The sequence below is a fragment of the Trematomus bernacchii genome, unplaced genomic scaffold, assembly GCF_902827165.1.
Source record: "Trematomus bernacchii unplaced genomic scaffold, fTreBer1.1, whole genome shotgun sequence".
Classification (NCBI taxonomy): domain Eukaryota; kingdom Metazoa; phylum Chordata; class Actinopteri; order Perciformes; family Nototheniidae; genus Trematomus; species Trematomus bernacchii.
The window spans coordinates 21,108,196-21,133,544 of NW_022987973.1; the positions used below are offsets into that span (position 1 = coordinate 21,108,196).

Here is a 25,349-nt window from a genome sequence, read left to right on the forward strand (position 1 = left end):
GGAAACACTTAGCAATATGTTTTAGGTTACAACATTTGTCTGTTTTCCACTAATTAGCAAGTGCAAAACATGTTGAGAGCAGAGAGAAACGATTCATCCTGAGGCCCGGGGCGGAGAGGTGAACCGGTGTGTGTTATGGGTGGGGTGCAAGAGATCCTTAAAAGAACCCTATTCAGTCACAAGGGAACGCTGACGCCATGCGCAACCCACCCTGTTGGGCAAATAGAAATGTACCGTAATTGTATTATTCCTATGAGTCAGCGCCATGTTCTATTTGCCTCGGCTGCTGCCACAGAAACACTTCGCTCACTGAGAGGCGGCACCAGGTGAAAGATGTGTTTGTTGTCTGTACCTGAATATCTGGGCGGTGACCCCTCTGGAATGAAGGAGGCCTGACTGATCCCCACAGTCGGTTAATTATATAAGTTGAACACTTGTAAACCTAACATCCTCAGGTAGGAGCAGAGTGATTAAAACATGAATCATTTACAGAAGGTAACACCCACAGAGTTTTAATTTGTAATTGATACATGTGAGTACAAACATTCAGACATTTGAGTTCTCTTCTATTCTTTTTTATTTTCTATATCAGTTCCTCGTGCAGAGAACCAGTTTTCACAGCTGTCCTGAAAGCAACATTATTTTTGAATTTGAAACTGACAGGCAGAATTTAATTGATATTACTGGTGTTAGTTGACCATGTGTAAAATATAAACCAAAGTTAAACACCCAGTTCAACATTGTTGCTCATTGATGTGTTTTCAATAGTTTTTGATGGAGCTCTATGGCACAAAACAAGAAGATAAAGTAGACCATGAAACAGACACATTACTTGTGTTAGTAGATAAATTCACTGTTGGTTTTGGAGTTTTATTGTGATTTGTTGTCATGAAAAACATAAAATATAAACAGTTATCTTTTAAATTAGTGAATATAACGCACTACAGCAGACGCATGTACAGATTGTAAATGGAATTCTCAGTCTTTGGTTCATCATGTAGCAGGTGACAGTACGTTTGCAAGAGGCACAGCCCCCAAATACAGCAATAATGACACAAAACAAGCACACAAATGGAAGCAGTCAAAGGTGGAAAAAAGCAGGCATTTCACACTGCAATGTTTACATTGAGGTTATTTCCTCTGAGGTTACAAACATGAAATAGATAGCAGGTTCATTATACTGACAATTGTTCCACAACACTATGCACTGCACAGCATCGTGGGAGATGATGAACTCTAAAAACACAGAAAACAAAATACTCAAAACAGCCAACTAAATATGAGCAGTAGTGTATACAGCCTTTCTGTGTGTTGCTGATGCTGCTGTAGTCTCATAAGATGAATAACAAACACTGGCTCGGTCCAGCAGAGACTCAGTCACTGTATGAAGTCAATAAATAAAAGGTAATGTGTTCATATTCACAAGTCTCTGCTCTAAACAAATGTTTTACTATACGGTTTGTGGGAATAGTTTGCTATATTCTGTATGGCTAATATCAGTCTTAATATCATAATGTTCTTTTTCTGTTTCAATTTATATAGGTTAACTTTGACCAGATATTTTAAACACTTTAGCGGTGTTTAACAATCCCAATAGCATCCATCTTGAAAATGTATACCTCTGCGCAATTTTAGATTATCAAGTTCTCTCTGTTTAAGAACGAGCACGACTGACAGAAATCTTTGGGGAACTTTAAAAGGACCTGTACAGTGTTTCTGTACTCTGCCCAAGGAGTATCAAGGAGATACACACACATATCACTTTTTTGATGTCTCACACCATAAACAAGTTGTAAAGCAAATCTTGACGCATCACCAACCGACAGACAGACAGTGGACCAGACAGATGTTGTCTTCAATCAAACTTATATGGAACAAAGTACCCAGCTAGCAGGGAACGTTCTCACAACTTTGGCTAACGTTACCTACAGGTTCTAATAATGTTTTAAAGAAAACGTTTTAATCTGATGTTCAAAGAACCTTTTGAGGATGTTTATCATTTTAAATAATGTTCCTATAAGGTTTAAGGTTAACTAAGACATGACGTTTTAACTGCAACATTCAGAGGATGTTTTCAGGATGTTATTAAGGCCTGAGATGACAGAAGGTTTTTTATAAAACGTTCCTTTAATGTGATATGTTAACAAAGGTGGAACGTTTTGCCTGCAACATTCTGAGGATGTTTTTTGGACGTTGTTGGGGTAACATATTATATATGTTCTTTTATAAAACATTCCCTCAATGTTATATGATAACAAAAGAAGAACATTTTCAAAGCAACATTCAGAAAATGTGTTCAGGATGTTATTGAGGCCTGAGATGACAGAACGTTTTTTATAGGTTTTCAGGAGGTTATTCTTTTTTTATAAAACGTTCCTGTGATGCGAAATATTAACACGGGCATCGTCAACGTCAGATTTATTTGTAGAGCGCTTTAAAAAACAAACCAGGTTTGTGCCAAAGTGCTTTACAACAAACAGAATTGAGCAGAAGTTGTTGTAAAACACAAGTTGTTGCATTTGTTTGAAAAGGTTGTTTTAAACAAATCTGATGTCACCACATTTTCCTTTTGAAAAAAACAAACAAGCACGTAATTCATGATAAGCTGTAAGCAGATATTGCATGTTTGCGGTGGCATGTGTGAGTTCTTAGCTAGACATTCTTGGTTCTAAAAACATTCTGAGAATGTTAACATTCATTGTTAACATTCTATACTAGGATTGTATTCAGCTGGACATTTTATTTTGGTTCCCAGAATGTTTTTCTGAAAGGTAGGATAACGTTCTCTAAAAACACTCTTAAAATGTTTGGTGATAACTTTCTTAAGATGTTTTTGGTAACATTGTTAGAACATTGTGCATCCATCCTCAATACGTTGAGTATTATTATGCCCTACTATTCTTAAAACGTTTTCAGCGGGACGTTTTATTTTGGTTCCCAGAATGTTCTTCTGAAAGGTAGGATAACGTTCTCTAAAAACATTCTTAAAATGTTTGGTGATAACCTTCTTAAGATGTTTTTGATAACATTGTTAGAACATTATGCCCTACTATTCTTAAAATGTTTTCAGCTGCAAGTGTTTTTGTTGTTTATGCACATGTCTCTATTGTCATATTGATAGAATAATACTTTATTTTTATCATGACAAAAGCCACTTTTAGTCGCCAGGAGTATCGCCGATTAACGTTGGTACTCTCTTCCGGCAGCCAAGTTGGTAACTTGGTAGCTTATACTTTTCTCCAGAGTGCCGTGGTTCATTGTTTATCAATGTGTTTCAGCGGCATTTACCGACCGCTGCAGTGCTGCCCGCTGTTTGGCATCACAACGCTGTTATGAAAGTTTCTCTGGTATAAAATGGGTGATGTTAGCATAGCAACCGAAGCTAAACTGACTATATTGACTGCTTGTTGCTATCCTAGTTGCCGTTGCTGTTTTCTACAGGCATATTTTACCGGCGTATTTTTCATTATGATTCTACTTGTGATAGTCGGACATGACAACCTGTACAGCCCATGTATTGATTCCATCCGATAGCTGCTATAATACAAAACAAAACGTCTGCCTGCTCTCCACAATGATCAATAACAGCGAACGGATGGTCAAAGTAAGGTACACATAAACAGAATCACACTAAGCCTGGTTAGTGTTGCCTGACTTTATAAAGTGTGTTTTTTTTAAATCGTTATTGCACCCTTTAGATTTGAGACCGACAGACATATAGAAGAACGGACCGACTGTCACTGCCCGTCCCTGAGACCCCTGTTAGTGTTTGTATGTGTTTGTTTCTGCTGTGTGTCTCCCCCCACCCCCCCTGCCTGCTGGTCTGCTCTGTTTCCCACTGCCGCCATAACCAACCTCCACTCCCAGCTCCCCTTTTCTAACAAATGTTACGCTCACCAGCTGATTCCGAGTCTGATTCTGGGTCCCCTCCAATACATGTGACACCGACAGTGACTTGTACTAGCTGCTGGTCGCAGCTTAAAAAAAAAAAAGACTTATAATTCTGATAAATCAGAACGATAAAGTACGTTATCCTACTCTAAAATAGTAACATTCTGGCAACATAAAAAAATCTAACTTGCAGCTGAAAACGTTTTAAGAATAGTAGGGCATAATGTTCTAACAATTTTATCAAAAACATTTATAAAAGGTTATTACCAAGCATTTTAAGAATGTTTTTAGAGAACGTTATCCTACCTTTCAGAACAACATTCTGGGAACAACAAAAGCACTTGCAGCTGAAAACTTTTAAGAATAGTAGGGCATAATGTTCAAACAATGTTATCAAAAACATTTGAAGAAGGTCATCACAAAACATTTTAAGAATGTTTTTAGGGAACGTTATCCTACCTTTCAGAAGAACATTCTGGGAACCAAAATAAAACTTCCCGCTGAAAACATTCCTAGAACAATGAATGTAACATTCTCAGAATGTTTTTAGAACCAACAATTTCTAACTGGGTATGCAATAGATTCACCAAACAAAATTAAATTACAACACACAATGCAAATAAACTCAGAGCAATCAAAATATTATATATAATTAAAATATATTAAGAGGGACAGGGGATCAAAAAATGATGTAGCCTTCCAACTATTATACCCTTTAAAGTCATCTTCACTAAAATAAAAAATGGATTTGTGCTGCAAACGTCCTCTTTTTCTTTTTTTTTCTAGTGAAGCTTGCCACCAGCTGCCATCCTGTTGGTGCTCGGCTGTGTTCTTTTTCTGGCTTTAACTGTGGCGAAGGAGAAAAACAACAAGAGTGAGTTTACATAATTCAACACAGTTGCCTTACCTGCGGAGAGGTTTTCCTACAATTTAGTCCCAAGGTGAACAAAGGGGAATCAACACAGACTGCACTCACCGTCAGTACATTCCACTTGGGGCTCCTCCCACTGACCATCTGCCTTACATCGGACCACCGGAGGGTGGCGCTGTAAAAACCCTGGGTTGCACTGATAGCGGATGATGGAGTTGACAGGGTATTCATCCCTCTTGTTACCAAACATATGGGAATTCTCCACCTCAGGCGGGGCGCCACAGGACACTGAGGACAGAGCGAGAGGTAACGGTGTCACACCCTGTGCCATGTATATCTTGTATTTTTCAGTATAGTAGGCAATACTGTTGTAATCAGACCAATATCAATCAATACTGACAATCTATTATTGTAGGCCAACCTTGGTATAAAGCAACACATGAGTTCCCTTAAAACCTGTTAAACCCCATGCCCCCGCCTTCCGGGGCAAAACACAACAATATTCACGAAACTGTGTCTCAGGGCTTCTTAACATTTAACAACCTATTAATGTGTCATACCCACTTAACGGCAAGAAACTCAGCTAACTGACGACATGAACAATTGTTTACCGAAACAAAACACAACTCTAACGCCGACCGTCTGAATTAGCACTAAGCGAAAGAGTGCTCACGCACTTAGCACATAACTCACGTTAGCGATCTTTTATACTTCATCGGATCTGCACAAACAAGATATCATCTGAAAGCTGAGATTCCACAGATTCCAATGGTATAAGTATCATCACTGTATCATCACTGTGCGACCTTCGCAGCAGCGAAGGCAAGATAAGACAACACACAACTTCACTTTACGGAGCCAAAACGGCAAATACGTCTTACCTTTGCTGTTTTCTGATCAAAAGTTGTGTTCAATGGCATTAAAACGCATATAAACGCTGCTGGAGGTTAATCCAATGTCTCTGTGTCACTTTGAAATGATTACTGATAATCCATCATAACATTTTGTCAATAAGAGTAGTTTTCATATAGAGTGTATGAGAGCTGTAACCCAGCTTCCGGTTTAGGGCATGCTGGCTGCGCATCACTCTCATTCACCAATGGTAATGTTTAGATGGATTTAGGAACTTCCCCTCGATTCTATTGGCTCTAACGGTTCAAAAGTGGTGTCAATCACCAAAATCGACCGATGGGTTCCAGAGATATGGCAAATCCACCCAAATGACCCCAGAAGTGTTTTTTTTTGCTAAATCTCTCTAAAAAGGTCAAATTTCACTTGTTTTCCATCAATCTTGATACAGGGTACTTATTATATGTTATAGTTTGGATTCCTAAAGCTTTGTGTCTACTATCCCATCATTCAAGGGTGGTTTGCACTATAAGTAATGGGGTTTTTTTGGACGGAAACTATAATTTAATTTGTTTTACTATGTTCAATCTGAATTTACTTTAAAATAAAAACATCTATATTGATTCTTAGAAAATTGACTTTTCTACATCCAACTCACAGGTGTATCATTGCTTTGAGAAAATAAATTATTAATTTACCCCTTTTAGAAGTGTATATAGTCATTTGTTTTGGGCATGTCATTTTCGAGCCTGAAACCTGAAAAACAGGCTTGGGGCTTAACAAAATCCAATGGGTTTTTGCCATTTGATTTACGAATATAACGCAAAATAAGATAACACACATTTATGATACTTAAACGTTTTGTTCAGAAGCATAGTCTTTAGATATTGACAACACTTTTTGATTTTGAAGCGTAACTGCAAATGCAAGAATTAAAGCCAACGTTAGGCTATAAGCGAAGTATATATCATAACTTCACATCAGCAACCTTAAGCTAAAAGCGGCTAATGTTCAGCGTGATGATAGTAGTATAGTTGACTCATTTAGTCACTTTTTCGCAACTGTCATTTTTATGCCATATAAAAGCTTTGGACATTTACAAGTGGGGTATCTTATCTTTTAGGTCCAATAACAAAATAAAATGTATCTTTAGCTTGTGTTAACCACAGACCTTATTTCAGGCAGGTACACAAGGACAAGTTAAAAAAAACTTAGATTTATAGACTAGGGAACAGGAAGTTGTTAAATGCCAAGTAAATGTACGTTTTTCATTCCTGCACCACTCTGTGTGCTCTGTGTGAAAGAGTTCCCTCATTACCATGCAACTCTTGAGCTCTGGGACTTCTTTAGCCTTTTTTCGCTTTTTTCTTTAGTTTTACCTCACATTTCCAGAAGGATTTTTTCAACTAACACGCTTTGATAAACAGAGTATGCCACCAAATGTACCAAAGAAACTCTATACAAAGATGAAATGAATGCATATGGGCAGAAATGTTTTTCCTTGTACGATGTGAGGGTCTAAGGACAGAGGGTGTCGTATTGTCATACTGATATTCTGTACAAACTGTGAAGTCCACTGAGACAAATGTAACATTTGTGATATTGGGCTATATAAATAAACATTGATTGATTGATTGATTGATTGATTGATTGATGGCACAAAATAAAGTAAAACAGCTTAAAAAACTTCATTAAAGATGTTATTTTTTTCTCTAACCAACATACCGGGGCCTTTCTTGCAGGTGAACGGCAGGCGATAGTTGCACGGCACGTCATTCCACTGGCCGTTCTGATGCCAGATCATCACCACACAGTCTTCTCCTGAGTTGAAGTAATTATCAGGTTGGTTCAGCTTCCAATTCTCGTATTGCTTAAGAAGAGAAGGAAACATACATTACTACAAGGTGGACTCGGACACAGAGAATAGGTAAGAAGGACCACAACGTTTAATTTGAAAACGTATTCTGCACTGTACGCAAGCAGGATATGATCTTGATTTTCATTGTTCTGTCACGTTCCACATGTCCAATCTACTTCAACGCTATGCATGCCTTTAGAGAGAAAATGTCCCAAATATGTGCATGACTTTCCCTTCTTCCCTATTGTTGCATCTCTCTCCTTCTCCATGATCCTCTATCCTTAAGGCGCAGTAACACTGTGTGCTACCTACGCATCATCTATAATTCATTTCAATGAGGCAACAGGTGTTCTGATACAGAGGGCTACAGCCAAAAATACAAGGTTGCCAGCAGCAAAGTAAAACCTGGCTCATGGTAATACAAACTGTTTGTAGATCATCCCACTGGTCCTGAAGCAACAGGCTTCCACCATCGCAGCAACATTTTTTAATAACAGTGCCGAGTTATATCCGAACACATTAGTAATTAGTTTTTGTGCTTGCACTGGTTTGGTAATTTTGTGCCTTCAGATAAACCTTGAGGTGAGGTGGGTGGAGTGGTGCAGCTGTTGTTTCTATTTCAGACCTGATGATGAAGTGTGTGAATGTGCATTCAAATGCTCAGAAATGTGCTTTGTTCATTTTAAACGCACGTCTCTAATAAACTAATACACAGTAAAATGCAAGTCAATATAGAACCAAACAGAAATTCAAATGTAGACTCTAAATAAATAAGGAATATGGTTTAATTAACAGGAAAGTAAAGCAAATGAAAAATAATTACTGGATAATTTAACATATTTAAGTCATTGAAGCAGAGACATATTATTAAGAACAATGGGCCCTTAGTGAAAGAAATGTAGACAAGAGGCTCAGGCTGAAACATTACTAATATGAACCACCATTTTCAAGATGCTAAAAGATACACAAAATGTTGTTAGCTTGTCTTTCTTGGTTGTTTTGCATGTTTGTCGTTTTACTTCTTATTGTAGTTGTTTTGCTTGTCTGTAGTTGTTTTGCATCCATTTATGGTCATGTTCTCTTTTTATCTGTTTTGATTGAATTTCCTACCAAAGTAGAGTCATGTAGAGTAGAGGTCACAAGTAGACTTTGATTTAAGGGGTTACACACCAAACTATACTATATTTGGCCCTGACTATATCTAGTCCTCACTCACCAGTGGAGTGCCATCTGTCCAGCGGAAGTCATTCGCTACGGTCTTGTCATTCAGCCCGATCCACTGGTAGTCCTGTCCGTTTGCTGCGGGAGAAAAAAGTATATTGAGATCTTGGTTTTAAATTGTCTACATCTCTGTGAACACAAACAAACCACAGCACATTGTGCACTCACTGTTGACGAAGTCCTGCTCCTCTGGGGTGATGATGCTGGCCAGGTGGGCGTTCATGTCCCTGCACTGCTGCTCTGCATCCAGCCACAACTTTCTGTCAGAGAAGTGTCGGTAGCAGTTCCCCTGAAACTTAGTCCAACGGTCTTCACACTGCTGCTCATCTGCAGCCGCAAGAGTCATCATTCATTTAATGTATGGCATATTCATTTCAATATTCAGTATAGTTTAGTACATGTTTTCAATTTGTAGGCCGCTGAGACTAACATCTACAAATGGGTTTTAAAACTAAAGCACAGCATCAGATGATGAGAAGCTCTTATGTATTCTTATCATGATTTCTGCTATCTAAGCGGTATTAGTATTGGAGCAGCTGATGAAGTGCTTGATACTTTTCATAACCCATGTAGTGTTTCAGTTATACATATTCAGAAATTGTGTTCAGTGAGAAGCATATTTTCCGATTACGATGCCCTCAGTTTCCTTTGGCATCCAGTGCAAGTCTGACGGTGGGCAGTGTTTTCCATTCTGACAGAACAAACGTCTCAATGCAGAATGGAAACTTATTCATAAGCGGAGCCCTGCCCAACAGTAAAGCAGGAGTGAGTTTTTATTTTTACAGTAGCATTCAAAGGCTTCATTCATTCTCTTGCTCCACCGTAATTACTTAAAGGGTCAGTTCAACCAAATTACAAGATATATTTCCACCTTGTGTCTGAACACCTTGACAGCAGTTTTCATTGGAAGTATTTTACAGTATATCAAATAAATTATCCCTGTTACAGTTTTACAGCATGTATAATGTTTTATGGTGGGTAGGACATTCTTTTATAAAATACATCATGCAGTTGGGTTTTAAAAAATAATTGTCTCTCTTCATTCAAACTTGGTAATTTTTCGACATTTCTTTTGATAATGAAGACAGATCTGTGTCTCAAAATGTCATTATTTAATGATGTCATGCTTGTCTGTTACAGTGGACTCTGGGACTATTTTAGATTTAATGGATAAACTAAACACGGTTATTTCAAATGGAATCTGAAATCCCTTATGTTGGATGTATCCAAGGGCAGTGGACTGTCAACGGGGGGGGGGAGCCTCGTTGCGGGGAAACGGTGGACCTAGTGGCCTGATCCCAGTGGGCCGAGTGGTACTTGGGTACCGGCCCATCGGGATTCGTCCCGAACGTCCCGATGGCCAGTCCGCTACTGGATGTAACGCTTGGATACTACTGTGGACGTTAGCACTAGTTAACCAGACATGCTAACGTTAGCCTCTTTCTTTCGACAAACAATCAATTTTTTACACCTGTTGTTGTTATTTTATTTAAAAAAAATGAATTAACACTACAATCCATTTCAAGTTTAGCTCTTACTAGAACCACATGTTTATATTTTTTGCAAATTGAAATGATGACAAACTTGACAGACCTGCCATTCCTTTAAAGGTGTGTAGCTAGCTACTGTATGACAATCAAGAAAATGGTTTCCCAAAGACTCAATTGTTCAGTAACTAATACTGCATTAGTAGACGCTTCTCAGGTTTTTTGTGATTTGGATGAACCAACCCTTTAGTTTCTTTTATAGCTTTTTGCCCTTTAGAAAACACTGTCTCCTGGCTAATTTAGGACATTGAAGCAGGTTGGCATCTTCGACTTCTGGACACCAGGACTCCTCATAGAGCCCCAGCCAGTAATGATGCTGGTGATGATTAGCATCTCTCTTTCTTCAGTTGTTTTTGAGGGGCTGTTGTTAGTTTAGTTATAAGCAGAAGCTGATCTCATACCGATCTCACATCGTTCCCCTCCGTAGCTTGGCAGGCATAAGCATTTGTAAGAGTCTGCACTCTCCACACAGGTGGCTCCATTGGCACACGGGTTGGGATGGCACACATCTACCTCTGCAAAAAAGGGGGCGGGTGAAACTACTGTTTAAGCGTAGGATGGGGATGGGAAGTTGCCCAGCAAGGTAAGGGAGTAAAAGCAGTGATAAAAGGAATATCACACCTCAGGACTGACAAGTTATTGAACAATACTGTAGGCAGCTGCAACCTCTGATGCAAACTACTTACTGCAAACAAAATTATAATCCATGTTCCTCTGTTTTTGATCAATCCTATTTTCAGGTTACCAAATGATGAAACATACTGAAATATATCCCAAATATGTTTTTATCTCTTCCAAGAGAATACATTATAATTATTATATCTGCAGTAAGTTTATGTTTGAATCTGTAGTTAGTTGCAGCAGAAGTATAGTATTCAAATTCTCTCAACAGGATGAGAGCACCCATATGGTGCCAGAAAGCACATATGTTGCCCCGGGTTTAGCATGCATACAGCAGAGTGGAGGCGGCGCACTGGCACAGCAAACCAAAAACAACATGGAGGCTGAAGACTGTGATTACAACGAGTGACACAGAGGCTGTACAACCTCAGATGCAGAGCTGATGAACATTTGACAAGGACCCAAACATTCAAACTGCCACACAAACACAGAGACACATAGCACAACACAGACACAATATACAAACAGGAAATCAAAGAAACACAAAACATTAAAGTAAAAATGTGATGCAATACATAAGAACAGAACAGCAGGGAGGGAAAGAAAATATTTTGTTAAGTCTAGTAATACATATACGGTCAACATAATCCCACCAGTTGAATATATCTGAAAGTATTGATTAATAAACAGAATGCAGACCAATAATATAAGACATGCAAAGTTCTGAACAACATACATGTAGATACAGAGAAATGCAACTGGAAAAGTATGTTAAAACCTAACATCATCTTGTATTTTTCAAAGAAAGAAAGGAGAAGAGAAGAAAATTGCAGTCGCAAACATTGTGGGACTTACCATGGCAGACAGCAACCCCATCCTCTACTATGCATAAAGAAGCACCACAGGGGTTGGGTTCACACGGGTTAAAACCTAGAAAACAGGTCCATTTATTTAATGACATGTGCTTCTTTCAAAAGAAAGATGCGTTAGTGTTTCATCGGATCTGATGTAGCAGTTGCCCTCAATTTTGCATATGCCGCAGCATTAGCGACTTAAATGCACCCTCCCTCTAATGTTCATTCAAATCCATGTTATTATAAATTAGTTTCTGTTTATTTCTACGCTCTAGGATGCTCTTACGCTCTAGGATGCTCTTACGCTCTAGGATCCATATACTTAACAGGCATATTGCAATAGGGCTGTCATTTAAAAAAAAATATTCACAAGATACAATATGTTTGTGTTTTAATTCAGTACTGTACATTTTGGTATGTTGATGAGATGAGATCTCAAATTTGCCAAAAACAGAACACTGAACATAAAATGACGAGTCAACCTGAAATTGATCAGATGTCCATCTTGTTAAAGCTAATGAAGTTGTATTGCCCTTGCACGGTACTAAGAAGTCTAAACAGACATTGTAGATTTCTGTAAAAGCAGGTTTAAAACCTCCAGCCCAATGCTCAAAGGGCTGTAACGTACACTATATTGTGATAATTGAACATTGGGCTGTCAATGGGTGACTGTCCATTGGACAGAAAGCCTTTTAGTCAAACAGACATTATCCAAAAAAAAACACAACCCATAATAATCATTCCGAAAGGGCCATTAAAGCCTAGCTACATATACTCTATCCCTCCATTTCCCAGAATGACACTGTTGAAAACTGTTGACCTACCCTCCAGTGAATCAGTTCCTTTCACAAAGCCTGGTGTCTGCACCGAGGTTGGTGAAGCTGCGGTAGGAGGGGCAGCCAGTCCTGCGGGGGCGAGTACAGAGTATGGAGTTCCATAGACGTCGACAGGGATCTGGGTTGGTTCCACCAGACCATGGACTTCCTCTGGCCCTATGGTGCTCTCAGTCAGTGCCCAGCTACTGGATGGTGAGGGTGGCACCACCGTCGGCAGATCCCCAGAGGAAGATCCTGAAGAAGAGCCACTGGCTGTGGATAAGTGGTTGTCTCCACTGCCAGAGGACAAACCACTGCTGCTACTGCTTCCTTCTCCACTGTACTCCACTGATCCGTCTCCAAGCTCCATAGACAGTGTAGTGTCTCCGGATACCTCTGACGTAAAATCCCCACTTAAAAATGTAACACTGCTTTCTTCTCCGCTCGTTGAGGACTCAGATCCAGACATTCCTGATCCAGAACCCGAGATGAAACTTGAGCTTCCAAATCCAGACAAATGTCCACCACTTCCCTGTCCAGAGCTGTACAATAATAAACCAGAGGCTTCCTGCTCTCCAGAGGATGACACTGTTAGGTCGGTGAACCCTGACCCAATAAAGGTCACGCCTGAGGAGAAGAACCCAGAGCCACTTCCAGAGGCCGAGCCACTGAGATCCCCACTGATAATCCCAGACCCTGAGATGTCTCCAGAGCCACTGAACGCCAGTAGGCCTCCACCAAGCTCATACTCCTTGTTGGTAGTAGAGATAGACGCATCGATAAGTTGTCCATCTATTAGTAAGATCTGTGAGTCTCCACTTCCCGAAAGCTCTCCCGAGTGTCCACTAGCACTTCCTGAAGAGAATCCTGATGGGAAACCACTAAACCCAGAAAAGTCCTGGCCTGTGATGAAACCGGAGAACATGCCAGAAAACTGTCCACTTTCCCCAGAGCTGTCTATGGAAGAGCCACTCTCCGCAGAGCTGAAACCAGATCCAGACAGATCCCCGCTACCACTGAGCATTCCAGAGCCTGATTCAGATGAAGGGAATATAAAGATCCCTGTGCTTCCTTCTCCAGCTTCTTGGAGTCCTCCTGAAGCTGAGCCGTCTCCAGATACAATGCTGTCCATTCCCGAAAAAACGACAGTGATGCCGGATCCTTCACCACTGAGAGCTGACCCAGAAGCATCTGCACTGTTGAAACCTGATGCCCCACTTGGCAGCTCGGCACTGCCGGATAGGTGTCCAGAACCGGATAGGTCTCCAGAACTGGATAGGTTTCCAGAACCGGATAGGTCTCCAGAAACAGATAGGTCTCCAGAACTGGATAGGTCTCCAGAACCGGATAGGTCTCCAGAACCGGATAGGTCTCCAGAAACAGATAGGTCTCCAGAACTGGATAGGTCTCCAGAACCGGATAGGTCTCCAGAAACGGATAGGTCTCCAGACCCAGACAAATGTCCAGATCCAGATAAGTCTCCAGAACCAGAAAGGTCTCCAGAACCAGACAAACGTCCAAAACCAGAAAATGCTCCAGAACCAGACGATTCTCCAGAGGTAACATGATCACCGGAACCAGACAGGTCACCAGATCCAGCCAGATCTCCTGAGTGACCACCAGAGGCACCATCAACGGCAGACCCCGAGCCAAAGTCTGCAGAGCCGGAGCCAGAGCCCGAAGTCTCCACAGGAATAGGAGCAACAATGGAAGGAACAGCTAAAATGACATAGAAATAACAAGTTAGGTCCATTGGAAATAAAGACATTTGAAAGTTATTTGTTATTTTAAATATGGCTTACCAGGTTTCAACAAATCAGTAATTGATGTTAGGTTAAGGAGGGCTGCTTCGATATCTGTGATGTTCAGTCCAGTTTCATTTGCAATTAGTAGAAAATCCACTGTAAGAATTAAACAAAAAGATAATGCTCAATGAGTGATGAGGAAAATGACAATCCAGAATGAGCTTGTTTGATAACAGTCAAGTGTTTACCTCTAAAACAGTATGCATCAAATCTTGCATCAAGTTCAGGAGAGCCTATCTGGTCGGGGTGAGCATGAACAGTGTGTACTCCTGGTTTCCCACCCCCACACCCATTACGGGGTTTGTTGATGGGATAACGAACGCTGCGATCCACTAGCCAGCCAGCGCGACACTTGTCAAAACCCATTTTCCAGGCTGCGTACAGCTCTCCAGGGGAGGCTAGTACTGCGTTCTGCTCTTGACAGCTAGAAGAAGCTTCATCATAGGTGAGACCCTCAGCGGAACCCACATGGAAAACCTCCCCTGTGGAGCAGGAATGTCAATATGGTGAACATGATAGAAAACAAATAAGTCTCTGGGCTTTGCGAAATGTTTTCTTACCCTTGATACCATCAATGTAACAGTACACATCATATCTCTCGTCTCCTGGCCTTAAACCATATGACCGAACTCCAGGTAGTTCCCCTAGATCTCCATCACACTTTTCTCGAGGGAAAACAATGGGATACCTAAAAAAACAGAAAAATTGGTGACTTTTTGTTTAGGACAAGAATCTCTCTACCTGCTCTGAAAATGCATTTTGTATTTACCTTACAGTCTGGTCCAGTAACCATCCAGCATCACACTGGTGATATCCAGCCTTGTATGCTGCCTGCAGCTGCTTTGGCGTGGCTATGGAGGCTCCAACACTTTGGCAGGCCAGCTGGGCCTCAACGAAGGTGAAAGCATAGCGGCTGGAGCCTGAACGATAATGGAACACCACACCTGCACCGAAAAACAAGGGACATCCTCATAAGGGACACCAAATTGACTTTCTATATGATGTTACAGTCGTCCAACCATGCATTAACAGTTATATCACTGACCAGTAGGAGGCATCACAAAGCCTTTGCCGGGTTCCCTACGTGTGTCGGGTCGGGCGGTGGCCGGCTCTATCAGGTCAACCACCAACTCAGTGACGTTTGGTGGCTGAGGTAGCGGCAGCTGGATAGGGCTCTCTGTGAAGTCCACTTGGGTAGGCTGCTGAGTCTCCACCTCTCCAACCGCCTCACTCTCTGTGGTTGTCCTCCTGAAGAACACCTCTGGGCTCAGTGTCACCTCAGTAACACTCAGCAAACCACTTCCTTCTTCTATGATGCCTGAACCTTCCTCATCACTGGACTCTGAAGGTGATAGAGAAGGGAGTAGTAAGACATCTTTGCTGTGGATGTCGCTATGTTTGGTCATAAGTTGTGCTTTTTTCCATGGTTATCTAATTATCTCTTAAAGGGTCAACTCTCTTTTAATCAATAAAAAGTTCACCAGCTTTCTCCGCCAACCTAAAACTTTGAATGCTTAACTTTAATAAGCGGGAATGGAGTCTGCCTGCAGACTCCTTGTTACTGCTGAGAGTTCATTCAAAGAGCACAGTTTTCTTTTTTTGTTAATCGGAAAGTATAACCTTTTACTATCAAAGTTCAATCTCTAGGCATGAGGATATTTAAGTAGAGTACGTTTATCTGATATTGAGCAGAACAGTGCTCTTGGTGTCATTCTTTCTTAAAATGATAGCTTACCTGTGTAGCAGAACGCATCGTAGCGAGACTCGGGAAGTGGGTATCCTGTCTGGTTTGTGTAGAGGTGCACAGTTCGCACCCCCAACAGACCCCCTCCACACTGCGGCCGACGGATGTTAATAGGGTAGCGGGCGCTCCTGTCTGCCAGCCAGCCGGCATTACAGACATCCATCCCACCCTGCCAGGCCAGGTACAGCTGACCAGTAGTGGCCAACTGAGCTCCCTGACTGGAGCATGCAAACTCAGCCTCTGAGAAGTTGAACTTTTCTGCAGCAGCAGTGTAGAAAACTCTCCCTGTGTGTGATAAGAGAGGTCAATAACAGTCAAATAGGAGTTTAAATTACCCAAACCTGCAAATGCAAAGAATCAATTACAATCAGCGAAATAGCAGTGTTCATCGCAGCATACCTGTCATCTTCTCAGTGAAGCAGTAGACATCATAAGTCTCATTGAGGTCTCTCACTCCATATGTCCTGACCCCAGGAAGCTCCTCTTTGTCGCCATAGCAGTTCACACGAGGATCTCGGATCGGGTACCTTTAATTAAATGGAGATACGTTTTGTGTTTCTCAAATATTTGGTCTGAAGCACACAATGACATCTCATTGCCTCTGCACAGCGACTTTAAAACTACCAAATCTAACTTTTTCTATTAGAAACGTTTCTATTTGTTTGTCCACTGACTTTGAGTTATACACTGTGCTTAAAGCTAATAGAAAAAAGGCTTCCTTGAAAGATTTAAGATATGCGTTTCTGTCAAGAATATATTTTACATGAGCTTCAAAACATGCACAACTACGCCTAAGATCTCTTAACAGTCTCACAGTATTAAGTATGTACATTAATAAAATGTGTGTTTGTGTGTGTGTTAGACACTTTTATGCAGTATAATGTTATTTTTTGCTTTCAATAACACTTTTTTATGTTTGGGGTCTTAGAGAACCAGGGCAGAACAGGTGCCTCAGAGATGTTTGATAAACCAACCTGACGGTCTGGTCGGAGAGCCAGCCAGCGTCACACTGGTGGAAGCCATCATCGTAGGCTGCTTGAAGCTGTTCAGGTGAAGCCATGACCGCACTGTTCTGCATGCAAACTGCCTTAGCCTTTTCAAAAGTCAAACTGTAGCGGCCAATGATGGCTCGGTAGTGGAACACCATACCTAGAGAGTAAAAATAGGACTTGATTTTAGCCAAACATTAAATACTTGATGATCGATACAACAAAACTTGACATAATGCAGAAATCCTTTGAAAAGCTGAACAACCCCCGATCACTTGAAGGAGTACTGGCAACACATTTTTCACCACCACTTGAGTAGATGTGTTTACTTGTCCTCTAGATGTGGTCTCTTCGCAGTGAGTAATGACACTTTATAGACCACACCTACAAATATTTGGCAACCAATCAGAGGAAAACATTTTTTGATGGATAATGGGATTTCTTTCCTCTGGCTTTGACTGCTTATTTTCATACCTTGAACCTGCACATGGACGATGTCGTGGTTGTCCTCAATGCCGTGCTGAACCTCACATCGGTAGACTCCTGTGTCACTGGACCGCAGCTCAGATATCTTGATGCTAGCATCTGTAGAAGTCATGGGGTAGCCCACCAGATGAACTCTGTCCAGGTAGCTCTCACTGATAAGCACCTGTCCTTCCAAGGCCACTAAGATAGTCGTGACTTTTTCTTTAGTGACGTGGCTCCATTTGATTCGATGAGCGAGCGGAGCGATGGAGGGAGCTCCTGGGTCTGGGACAGTGTGGTCCTAACGTGAAAAAACAAAAACCCTATTCACCGCCATTCTCAGTACACAAGTATAACCTCTCTTACTTATTGCACACAAGCTAATCCAAGAACATTTGACATATTTACACATCCAGCAGACACTGAGCAACATTGGCTTTGAATTTAGAGTTGTGTTTTTGTTGATTTGTTGAATTGAAGTCTATTCTTCTTTCTACTCTGGTGTTGGTTTACACCAACTCCTGAGAAATGTCTGTGCTGTAGAGTTAAAAAGACCCTATTAAACATGTTGGGGTTTTCCCTCTCCTTATATAGGTATGTGTGTATGAAAATGTTGTGCATACTGTAGGCTAATATCCCAAAGTCCCCTCTGGAGGGAGTTTCTATCCCGCCCCAGTGATCATTAGGGCAATAAGTAACCCCGTTTACATGTCATGTACTAATTTGATTAGGTGTTACCAAGAAAATATCCTTTATATTGTGCAGTGAATATTTAGATCATGTGAATGGTGGCTTTGTTCACAATCTGAGAATATTCTTCTATACATTGTATTATTTATGAAGTGGAAACCAAACCATACTGGTTGGATTACACACCTCAAAGTAACACGGTAGCACCAACGTTGCTCCCAGTAGAGGACGCTGTGGCTCCTCCAGAGGAATGCTCACGCTCAGCACATCCTCTGGGTCTGTGGAAGAGATCAGAAAGACTTTCTGGTGAATGCACTCCAAAAGTAAGACATGGTAGTCTCATCAGCATTGATGAGAAGATGACAGCACACTGAATTTAAAATAGGACGTTTCTGCCACAATTGATCCTTTGCAAGAAAACTCTTATAAATGAATGAAATGATTAGATGCCCTTTATGAATATGCGTTCTTACCCATAAATGAGTGCTCTTCATAAATGTAATCAAATGCTGCTGAGATGACATGTAGACTCACAGACAGCAACACAATCCACCTTATCATATTTTATCTGGAAAGAAAAGAATGGAAATTAGCAGAAATCCAAGTAAATTATATTATATATTATTATTAGTAGATGATCAGGTAGTACTGTGTGACATATAGAATAAATCATAACGATGTCATCTAAAATATCATAATTTTCTACAGGCTTACATTTAAGTTAAATGTGTCATTAAATCAACTTGTGTTTGTAAAAGTGTGATGGCTTGTCTCAGATGTCTGATTTCAGCATCAAATCCCAAAACAATCACTTGGTGAAGCAGAATTAAACAATGAAATATCCAGAAGTGCAAACCAAAATCTCTTTCTACACACTGAACACATGGAAGCTCTATATAAAGTTACATCTCTTCATTGGAAACACATGATGCTGAGTATACCAGTGTTCCTGCAGTTATACTGGCATGAATGCCTGCTCTGTCCTGGTCCTGACAACATTCTTCCTCACTGGGATTAGGACTGGGATCATAACACTCAAATTAGTCATTTTGCCTAAAGTCTGTCTTGTTTGAAGTCAACCCTTCCACCTTTAGAGTCCCAAACAGACATGAATACAGTTTTCCTCCACACAGCTTCACAGCAACGACATTTCTCAAGGGAAAAACTCAACCACACATCTCTGCGATGCGATTACAACACTCGCTAACAACCAACGCTCTGATTTTCTCACAGGAAAACAAGGAGCTCCAGTTCTTTCAAAATCAAATGTTTTGCTGTTATTCCATCAGAGTAACCCTTCCTGCTCCTCCCTCCTTCTACAGTGAAACACTTTTTCCAAATTCAATTTGTTTATTTGTTCTTATCCACACACGTCACAGGGGAACACATTATCACATATTATCAAATATGCTACAAACATCATGATATTTTAGTCTCGGCACAAGCATTTGCTAAATCTGATCAACCTGAAAACATTTGCTAAATTATACATTAATATGTACTGTTTGTGTGGCATTAACCATGAGTGAATAACATATTTGATTGCTCTTATGCATTGTACCTTATTTTTTACTCTAGTTGAAATTCTCCTTTAATTATTTATTTACTTTTTGCCTTTTGCTATCTTTCCTTGTGCTTTTTTAGGCACCGGAAAAAAGGTCTTACATGATGCTTCATGTTTTACATGAGAACACAATTTCCTTCCAAAGTTAAACCATTACGGAGACATTTCTGTTTTTATGGGCTTATTTACCATCTAGCAAGATTCAAATCAAAACATGATGACAGTTTCTGGTTGTTTTTCGTTAATTGTCAATCAAATTTGATAGAAACAGTATCCACACACAGTCCTGATGAAGCAGATCAGATTGGTATTTTAGTTTGTGAAGAGTAACTTAACATATATATGTTTATATTTATTCACTTTATAACTGTTTCAATATATACTGCTCCCAATCTGTAGAGTTCATTTCAAAAGTACTTAGTTTTGTAAGTGCTCAAATGCAATTGTTAATTTTTTTTAAAGATTACGCACATATTCAAACCATAACTCAGTGTTATATTGCTAATTATCTTGTTATATAGTATACCTTTAGGAGGGTTTTTTCCACACTTTAAATTCAAATGCTCATTTATAAGTAAATATTGAATGTTCCGAACAAATATTCCAAAACAGCCCAAAACAAATACAGAAATCTCGATTGCGAAAAAACAAAACTGTTCTATCTTTGGAAGAAAATGTAAACTAGTAAGCAATTAGAGCAAGAATCTGTCTGAGAACATATTTTCCCAGGATGGAGTTCTTCCTCTTTATCTGCATGTGAGATAACACTACTGCAATGTTATCTCTGATAGTAAAGACAGCAGACGAAGGAATATAAAACTAAAGATAAAATGACACTCACTCTTAGACAGTCTTATAACAACACACAGAAATGAAGTCAAACTTTAGGGATGCAGCTCTGGCTCACAACACAGATTGAACAAGTTCTTGTGAACTCTACTGAGCTGCAGAGATCCAACACACTTTCTAAAACCTGAAAAGACTGTCACACTGTTGCCAAATATATCCTGGAGAAAAAAAACACCCCTCCCATCACCTAAGACATTCTACTTTTGATGTTAAGATGAAAGTTAGCTTTATTTGCAAATAATGTTAGTTTTGTTGTCTGGTTGGTTTTGTCCATGTTTGGATTTTGCCCAATGGAACCAAATCTGAATTGACAGTGAATTTGACTTGAACATGAACTGGTTATATATACCAATACAAATATGTGATTTCCTGTGCAACAGTTGTTCAATAAGAACATAATAAATGTTCATTGGTGAAATAAACTGGAAGCTTAACATAAAATGTATTCAGATATACATAGCTTCATGTTTTAACGAAAACCTAATGCCTCAACACCCTGGAATTAACCAATTTAACAAAGCTCTTCAAACAAATCACATTCAAAACCTTTTCAATCTAACAAAAAAATCATTTGATTTGACTAGTTTAGAAATGTGTTAATTTATGATTTTAATTAATTTGCTAGTTGTTTAAATAGCCGCTATTGAAGGAAAGAAAAACATCAATATGATGGCTGATCGCCAACTTTTAAACAATATTGCATGTTCTCTAACCCTCAGTTTCCAGCTTCTTCATCATAACATTTTCTAAACACTTTACAAAGTGTTTGAACACTCCGAAAAATGTTTGAAGAAAGTTCACACTGAGCTCATTCAGCTGCTGCGGTCCACTCCCCAAGAGACCGGGGCCCATAAGAGCAGATCTGTTCCCCCTGAAGCCCGTATTATGGCAGCTCTGACGACACCGAGGCCTTTGTGAACAGAAGCTTTTTCCATCACGTCTCAACACTGCTAACATTGAGGCAGCAGACAGAAAGTGTGAGACATGAAGGGAGGGGTCGAGGGGCGGGGGTGTGGCACACATGGGACATCCTCCCCTGTCCATCTCTTCTTTTAGGTTTCCTGCATGTACATTTCTCATATGGTCAGGTTTGAATACGTTGTCACAATATTGATAATCGCATAGAGAATGTACAGTGCATTAGAAAAGCCTTCCTAATAGAAATAAATCACAATAATGTTACTGTAATACTCTTGAGGGTAAATGTTTTATTGATTTTAATGGTTTCTTGCAGTCTATTCATCAATGTTATCTCTTTTATAAAATAATCAACTACTACTAATCAACAATGGTACTTTTTGCTGCCAAATATGTACTGTATCATATTTAGGATATCATTTATTTCCCAAAAGCATCAAGACATTATGATTTTAGATTTTTTTATGTTTTAATGGTTTAATTTTTTTCCGAATTATACCTAAATATGAAACCAGAAGATTAAGTCTGCTTTAAAGTGACACACAAATAGAGTCCCTTCATTTCTAAGAGATGCTTTTAGAAGAAAAAAAACATGATAAACACAAAGATGGAATTTGAATCCAGAGGTAAACTAAAATGTAAACCATCTTTTTAGTATACAGTAAGATACATTTTTTTTTACAGTATAATGTATACTTACTACCAAAAGGATGTTAATCCCAAATGAGGATATATAAAGAATACAACAAATTACATGTATTTAAAAACTGTTTTCAGGGAAAATTCTATCATATGAAATTAGCCTTGTGCTCTTCATAACTCCAACTTTACTGTCACACATAACTACACATAAGCAACAATAAAACAAAGTGCATCCATCACCCACCTTTTGTAGAAATACCTTCCCTCTTGTCAAAGTCAAACTCTTCTTCTGTGGTGTATCTTTGTGTCAGCTGAGCTCCAGGTAGTGAGTTTTAAGGTCCAGTGAGCAGCAAAGAGTGCAGGATGCTCGGCTGTGTGCAGAAGAAAGAGATGGGGAGCAGGTCTCCTGGTCACACCCCCTGAAACACCACTGTAAGGCTGCACAGTGGAGCATGAGGGGCTCTGAGTACTGCCTTCAATAAAGAAGCAGGCATAGGGGGAGTAGTGAGTTTGTGTAACTTAAATACTGACACAAAAACACCAATGTTTAAGATTTCCAACACATCCTATGAAACATTGTACTTTTCCACTCAGTAGATAATACTATAAATTAGACTGTAAACCCAGAGTCCACATATTTTCTAAATAAGTGCAGAATCTCATTCAATTCTTTCACACTTGTACAGACTTTCATGCAGGAATGAAATAACGTTATGACTGTGAAGGACTGCAAAAAAAAACACACAGTTTCTATCTTATACTGTAAAACTGCATACTGTAGCATTTGATAGGTCATATATTTAAAATGTGTATCTTTGTCAAATTACAACAGGAGTGATGGCAAGGAATGATGGCAACATGTAAATTATGTTGGTCAAAAGGCTTTCAGTCTGTATCATCTTTTTAAGGGGCCCTATTATACTCATTTCCAGGTTCATATTTGTATTTTGTGTCTCTACTGTGACATGTCTCCATGCTTTAATGTTCAAAAAGGTCTTTATTTTTCTCATACTGCCTGTGCTGCAGCACCTCTTTTCACCCTCTGTCTGAAACCAGAGCCCAGTCTGCTCTGATTGGTTAGCTGTCTGGCTCTTTTGTGATTGGTCCACCGCTTACAGATGTCCAGCCCCTTAGCCTATCATGTGCAATGTGTGGGAGTGCTAGCCAATAGGAATGTGAGTTTCACATAGTGATGTCATTGTGTTACAAAGGTATACAAAGGAATCCAATCAATCCAATTTAAATTCACCTAATTTGTGGATACATGGTTTTCACTGGACAAAAAGAGGATGAATATTGTCACTAAATAAATAAATAACATAAGCTTTCAGACAAATGTAGTGTTAGAATTTCCCTTCAATTGAGTAATAGCATGAAAGGGTAATGTTCAGGTAAAGTACGTACGTTTACTGTGTAAATGTACTGAGTTACATTCCACCACTACCGTCCTATAATGAAAAGCTTTGAACCAACCGCCTCAGATTTCTCTTGCTTTTCTGCTCTGTTGTCCTGCCGTCACCTTTGGGCTCTTTACTGGGCCCCTTAAACATTTGAGAGTATCACGCCTCGCCCGTTACCTTCTCTCTGCCGCTCACTTTCACTCCTGAAAAGAGACCGAAGACAAAGCTGCTCTTTCACTCAGGTACCACGGAATGCCCAGTGTGCAGGAAACAGCGACATGTGCAATCCTGGAGTATTCACTCACCTACAAATGTTGTTTCTACTGATACAAATGAACCCCACTTAACTTATAATGGGAGGTTGAGTTTGAGTGGGATATAATGACGGTAAGGCTTCTCTTTCAACAGCAGCATCTCTGCTGTATGAATACAACCAAGTACATTTACTATAAAAGTTCATGGTATTTTTATATTATTTGAGTATTTCCATTGAATGCTACTTTATGCCACTTCACTTCAGATGTATGAAGTGTATGTTTAACCCCACTACATTTGTTTGACAGATTTAGCTTTTCAAACTATTATATTTTATCCGAAGTGATAACCACATGTCTCCAGATTTGAATAAACAAAAAGCAGTACATAAAGGTAAATTAGAACAAACTTAAACATCTACAGCCTTAAAATGCAACATTAATGCAGCAGTAATATTTAACCAAAAACATTACATAATAGTAAAACACAGTGACCATATAAATGCATAATTAATCATTTAATATTGCTGATAGTAACCAGCAACCATCACCATGTACAGTAACACAGCTGCTTAAGTTAACTTAACATGAACTTGTATTAAATTATTCTAAGCAAGCGATAAATGAATATTGAAATTGTAATAGATCTGCTATCAAGTAAGAGGTTTTTGTTGAAACAGCCGGTAGTTAACAGCATTAAGAGTATAGAGATGTATGGCCCCCGATAGAGAGGATGGAAAGAAAATAAGAGCTCTGCATTCAGGCCTTAAGATATTTTGGAGCTTCCTATAACTAGTTTAACAGATGTTGAAAATTGCAAAAGCAAGACTGGAGAAGACTGTCTAAGGATGTAGCATTACCTCTCTCAGTAGGAAGGAAGTGGAACCCAAAGGAAGCAGTTTCACTGGATCAGACAAAGAAATCTTGTAGGGTTTGGACTAAGCATGTCACAGCCATGGAACAACAGCAGTTGGCAGGAGGAAACTGTTTGTGGAGAAGAACCAGAGGCAAAAGAGGGTATGTTCAAGAGCGGTATCTCAGGCAAAGCAGAGTAAATGGATGAGATGGAAAAGTGTAGAGAAGAAAGAGACAGGAAGCTGGCAGCATGAGATCAATGCCAAGAGCTTTCTATTATTTTACCAGACTCTAAATGGATAGGCAAGGACCCAACACATCTTTTAATTTTAGGTGAATAGGAGTTATTTGCAGTTTAAAGGTAAATTAGGTCAGGGCTAGAGAATAGTGTTGCCTTGCTGTCACTGTGCCCAGTCATTGTGAGCAGTACAGTCTGAAATCCTCTAAAGGGCACAGGAATGGGGAGAATGCTACAATAGAGAGGTTCATGCTGGATTTAAATCTGAATAGAGTTCAGTAACTGAATCAGAGGATGGAGACTCTGACCACTATGGTGACTTTGAGTCAGCAGTTGTCCCCCACATTCTATGCAGTGCTTACATTTTTCCACTTTAGGTATATTTGTCTGGAGTTTTTGAGTCAAGGTG

General features: G+C 39.7%; 1 protein-coding gene across 2 annotated transcripts; it reads right to left on the reverse strand.

Moving 5' to 3' along the window:
* Positions 1-4,392: 4,392 nt before the first annotated feature.
* Positions 4,393-22,609, reverse strand: LOC117471243 (aggrecan core protein-like). Of its 2 annotated transcripts, XM_034116104.1 has the most exons (20): positions 22,438-22,609; positions 18,694-18,788; positions 18,407-18,498; positions 17,540-17,831; positions 17,051-17,225; positions 16,476-16,603; positions 16,068-16,361; positions 15,378-15,674; positions 15,102-15,276; positions 14,893-15,020; positions 14,521-14,814; positions 14,330-14,428; positions 12,537-14,246; positions 11,714-11,788; positions 10,639-10,752; positions 8,859-9,017; positions 8,686-8,768; positions 7,337-7,481; positions 4,868-5,050; positions 4,393-4,738 (listed from the first exon to the last, which is right to left on the reverse strand). In XM_034116104.1, exons 2-20 carry the CDS (start codon positions 18,779-18,781, stop codon positions 4,674-4,676), a joined length of 4,596 nt encoding a protein of 1,531 aa, XP_033971995.1. In that variant the 5' UTR covers positions 18,782-18,788; positions 22,438-22,609; the 3' UTR covers positions 4,393-4,673. The 2 variants fall into 2 exon arrangements, with proteins under 2 accessions (XP_033971995.1, XP_033971996.1); XM_034116105.1 differs by lacking the exon at positions 10,639-10,752.
* Between the last annotated feature and the right edge of the window lie 2,740 nt (positions 22,610-25,349).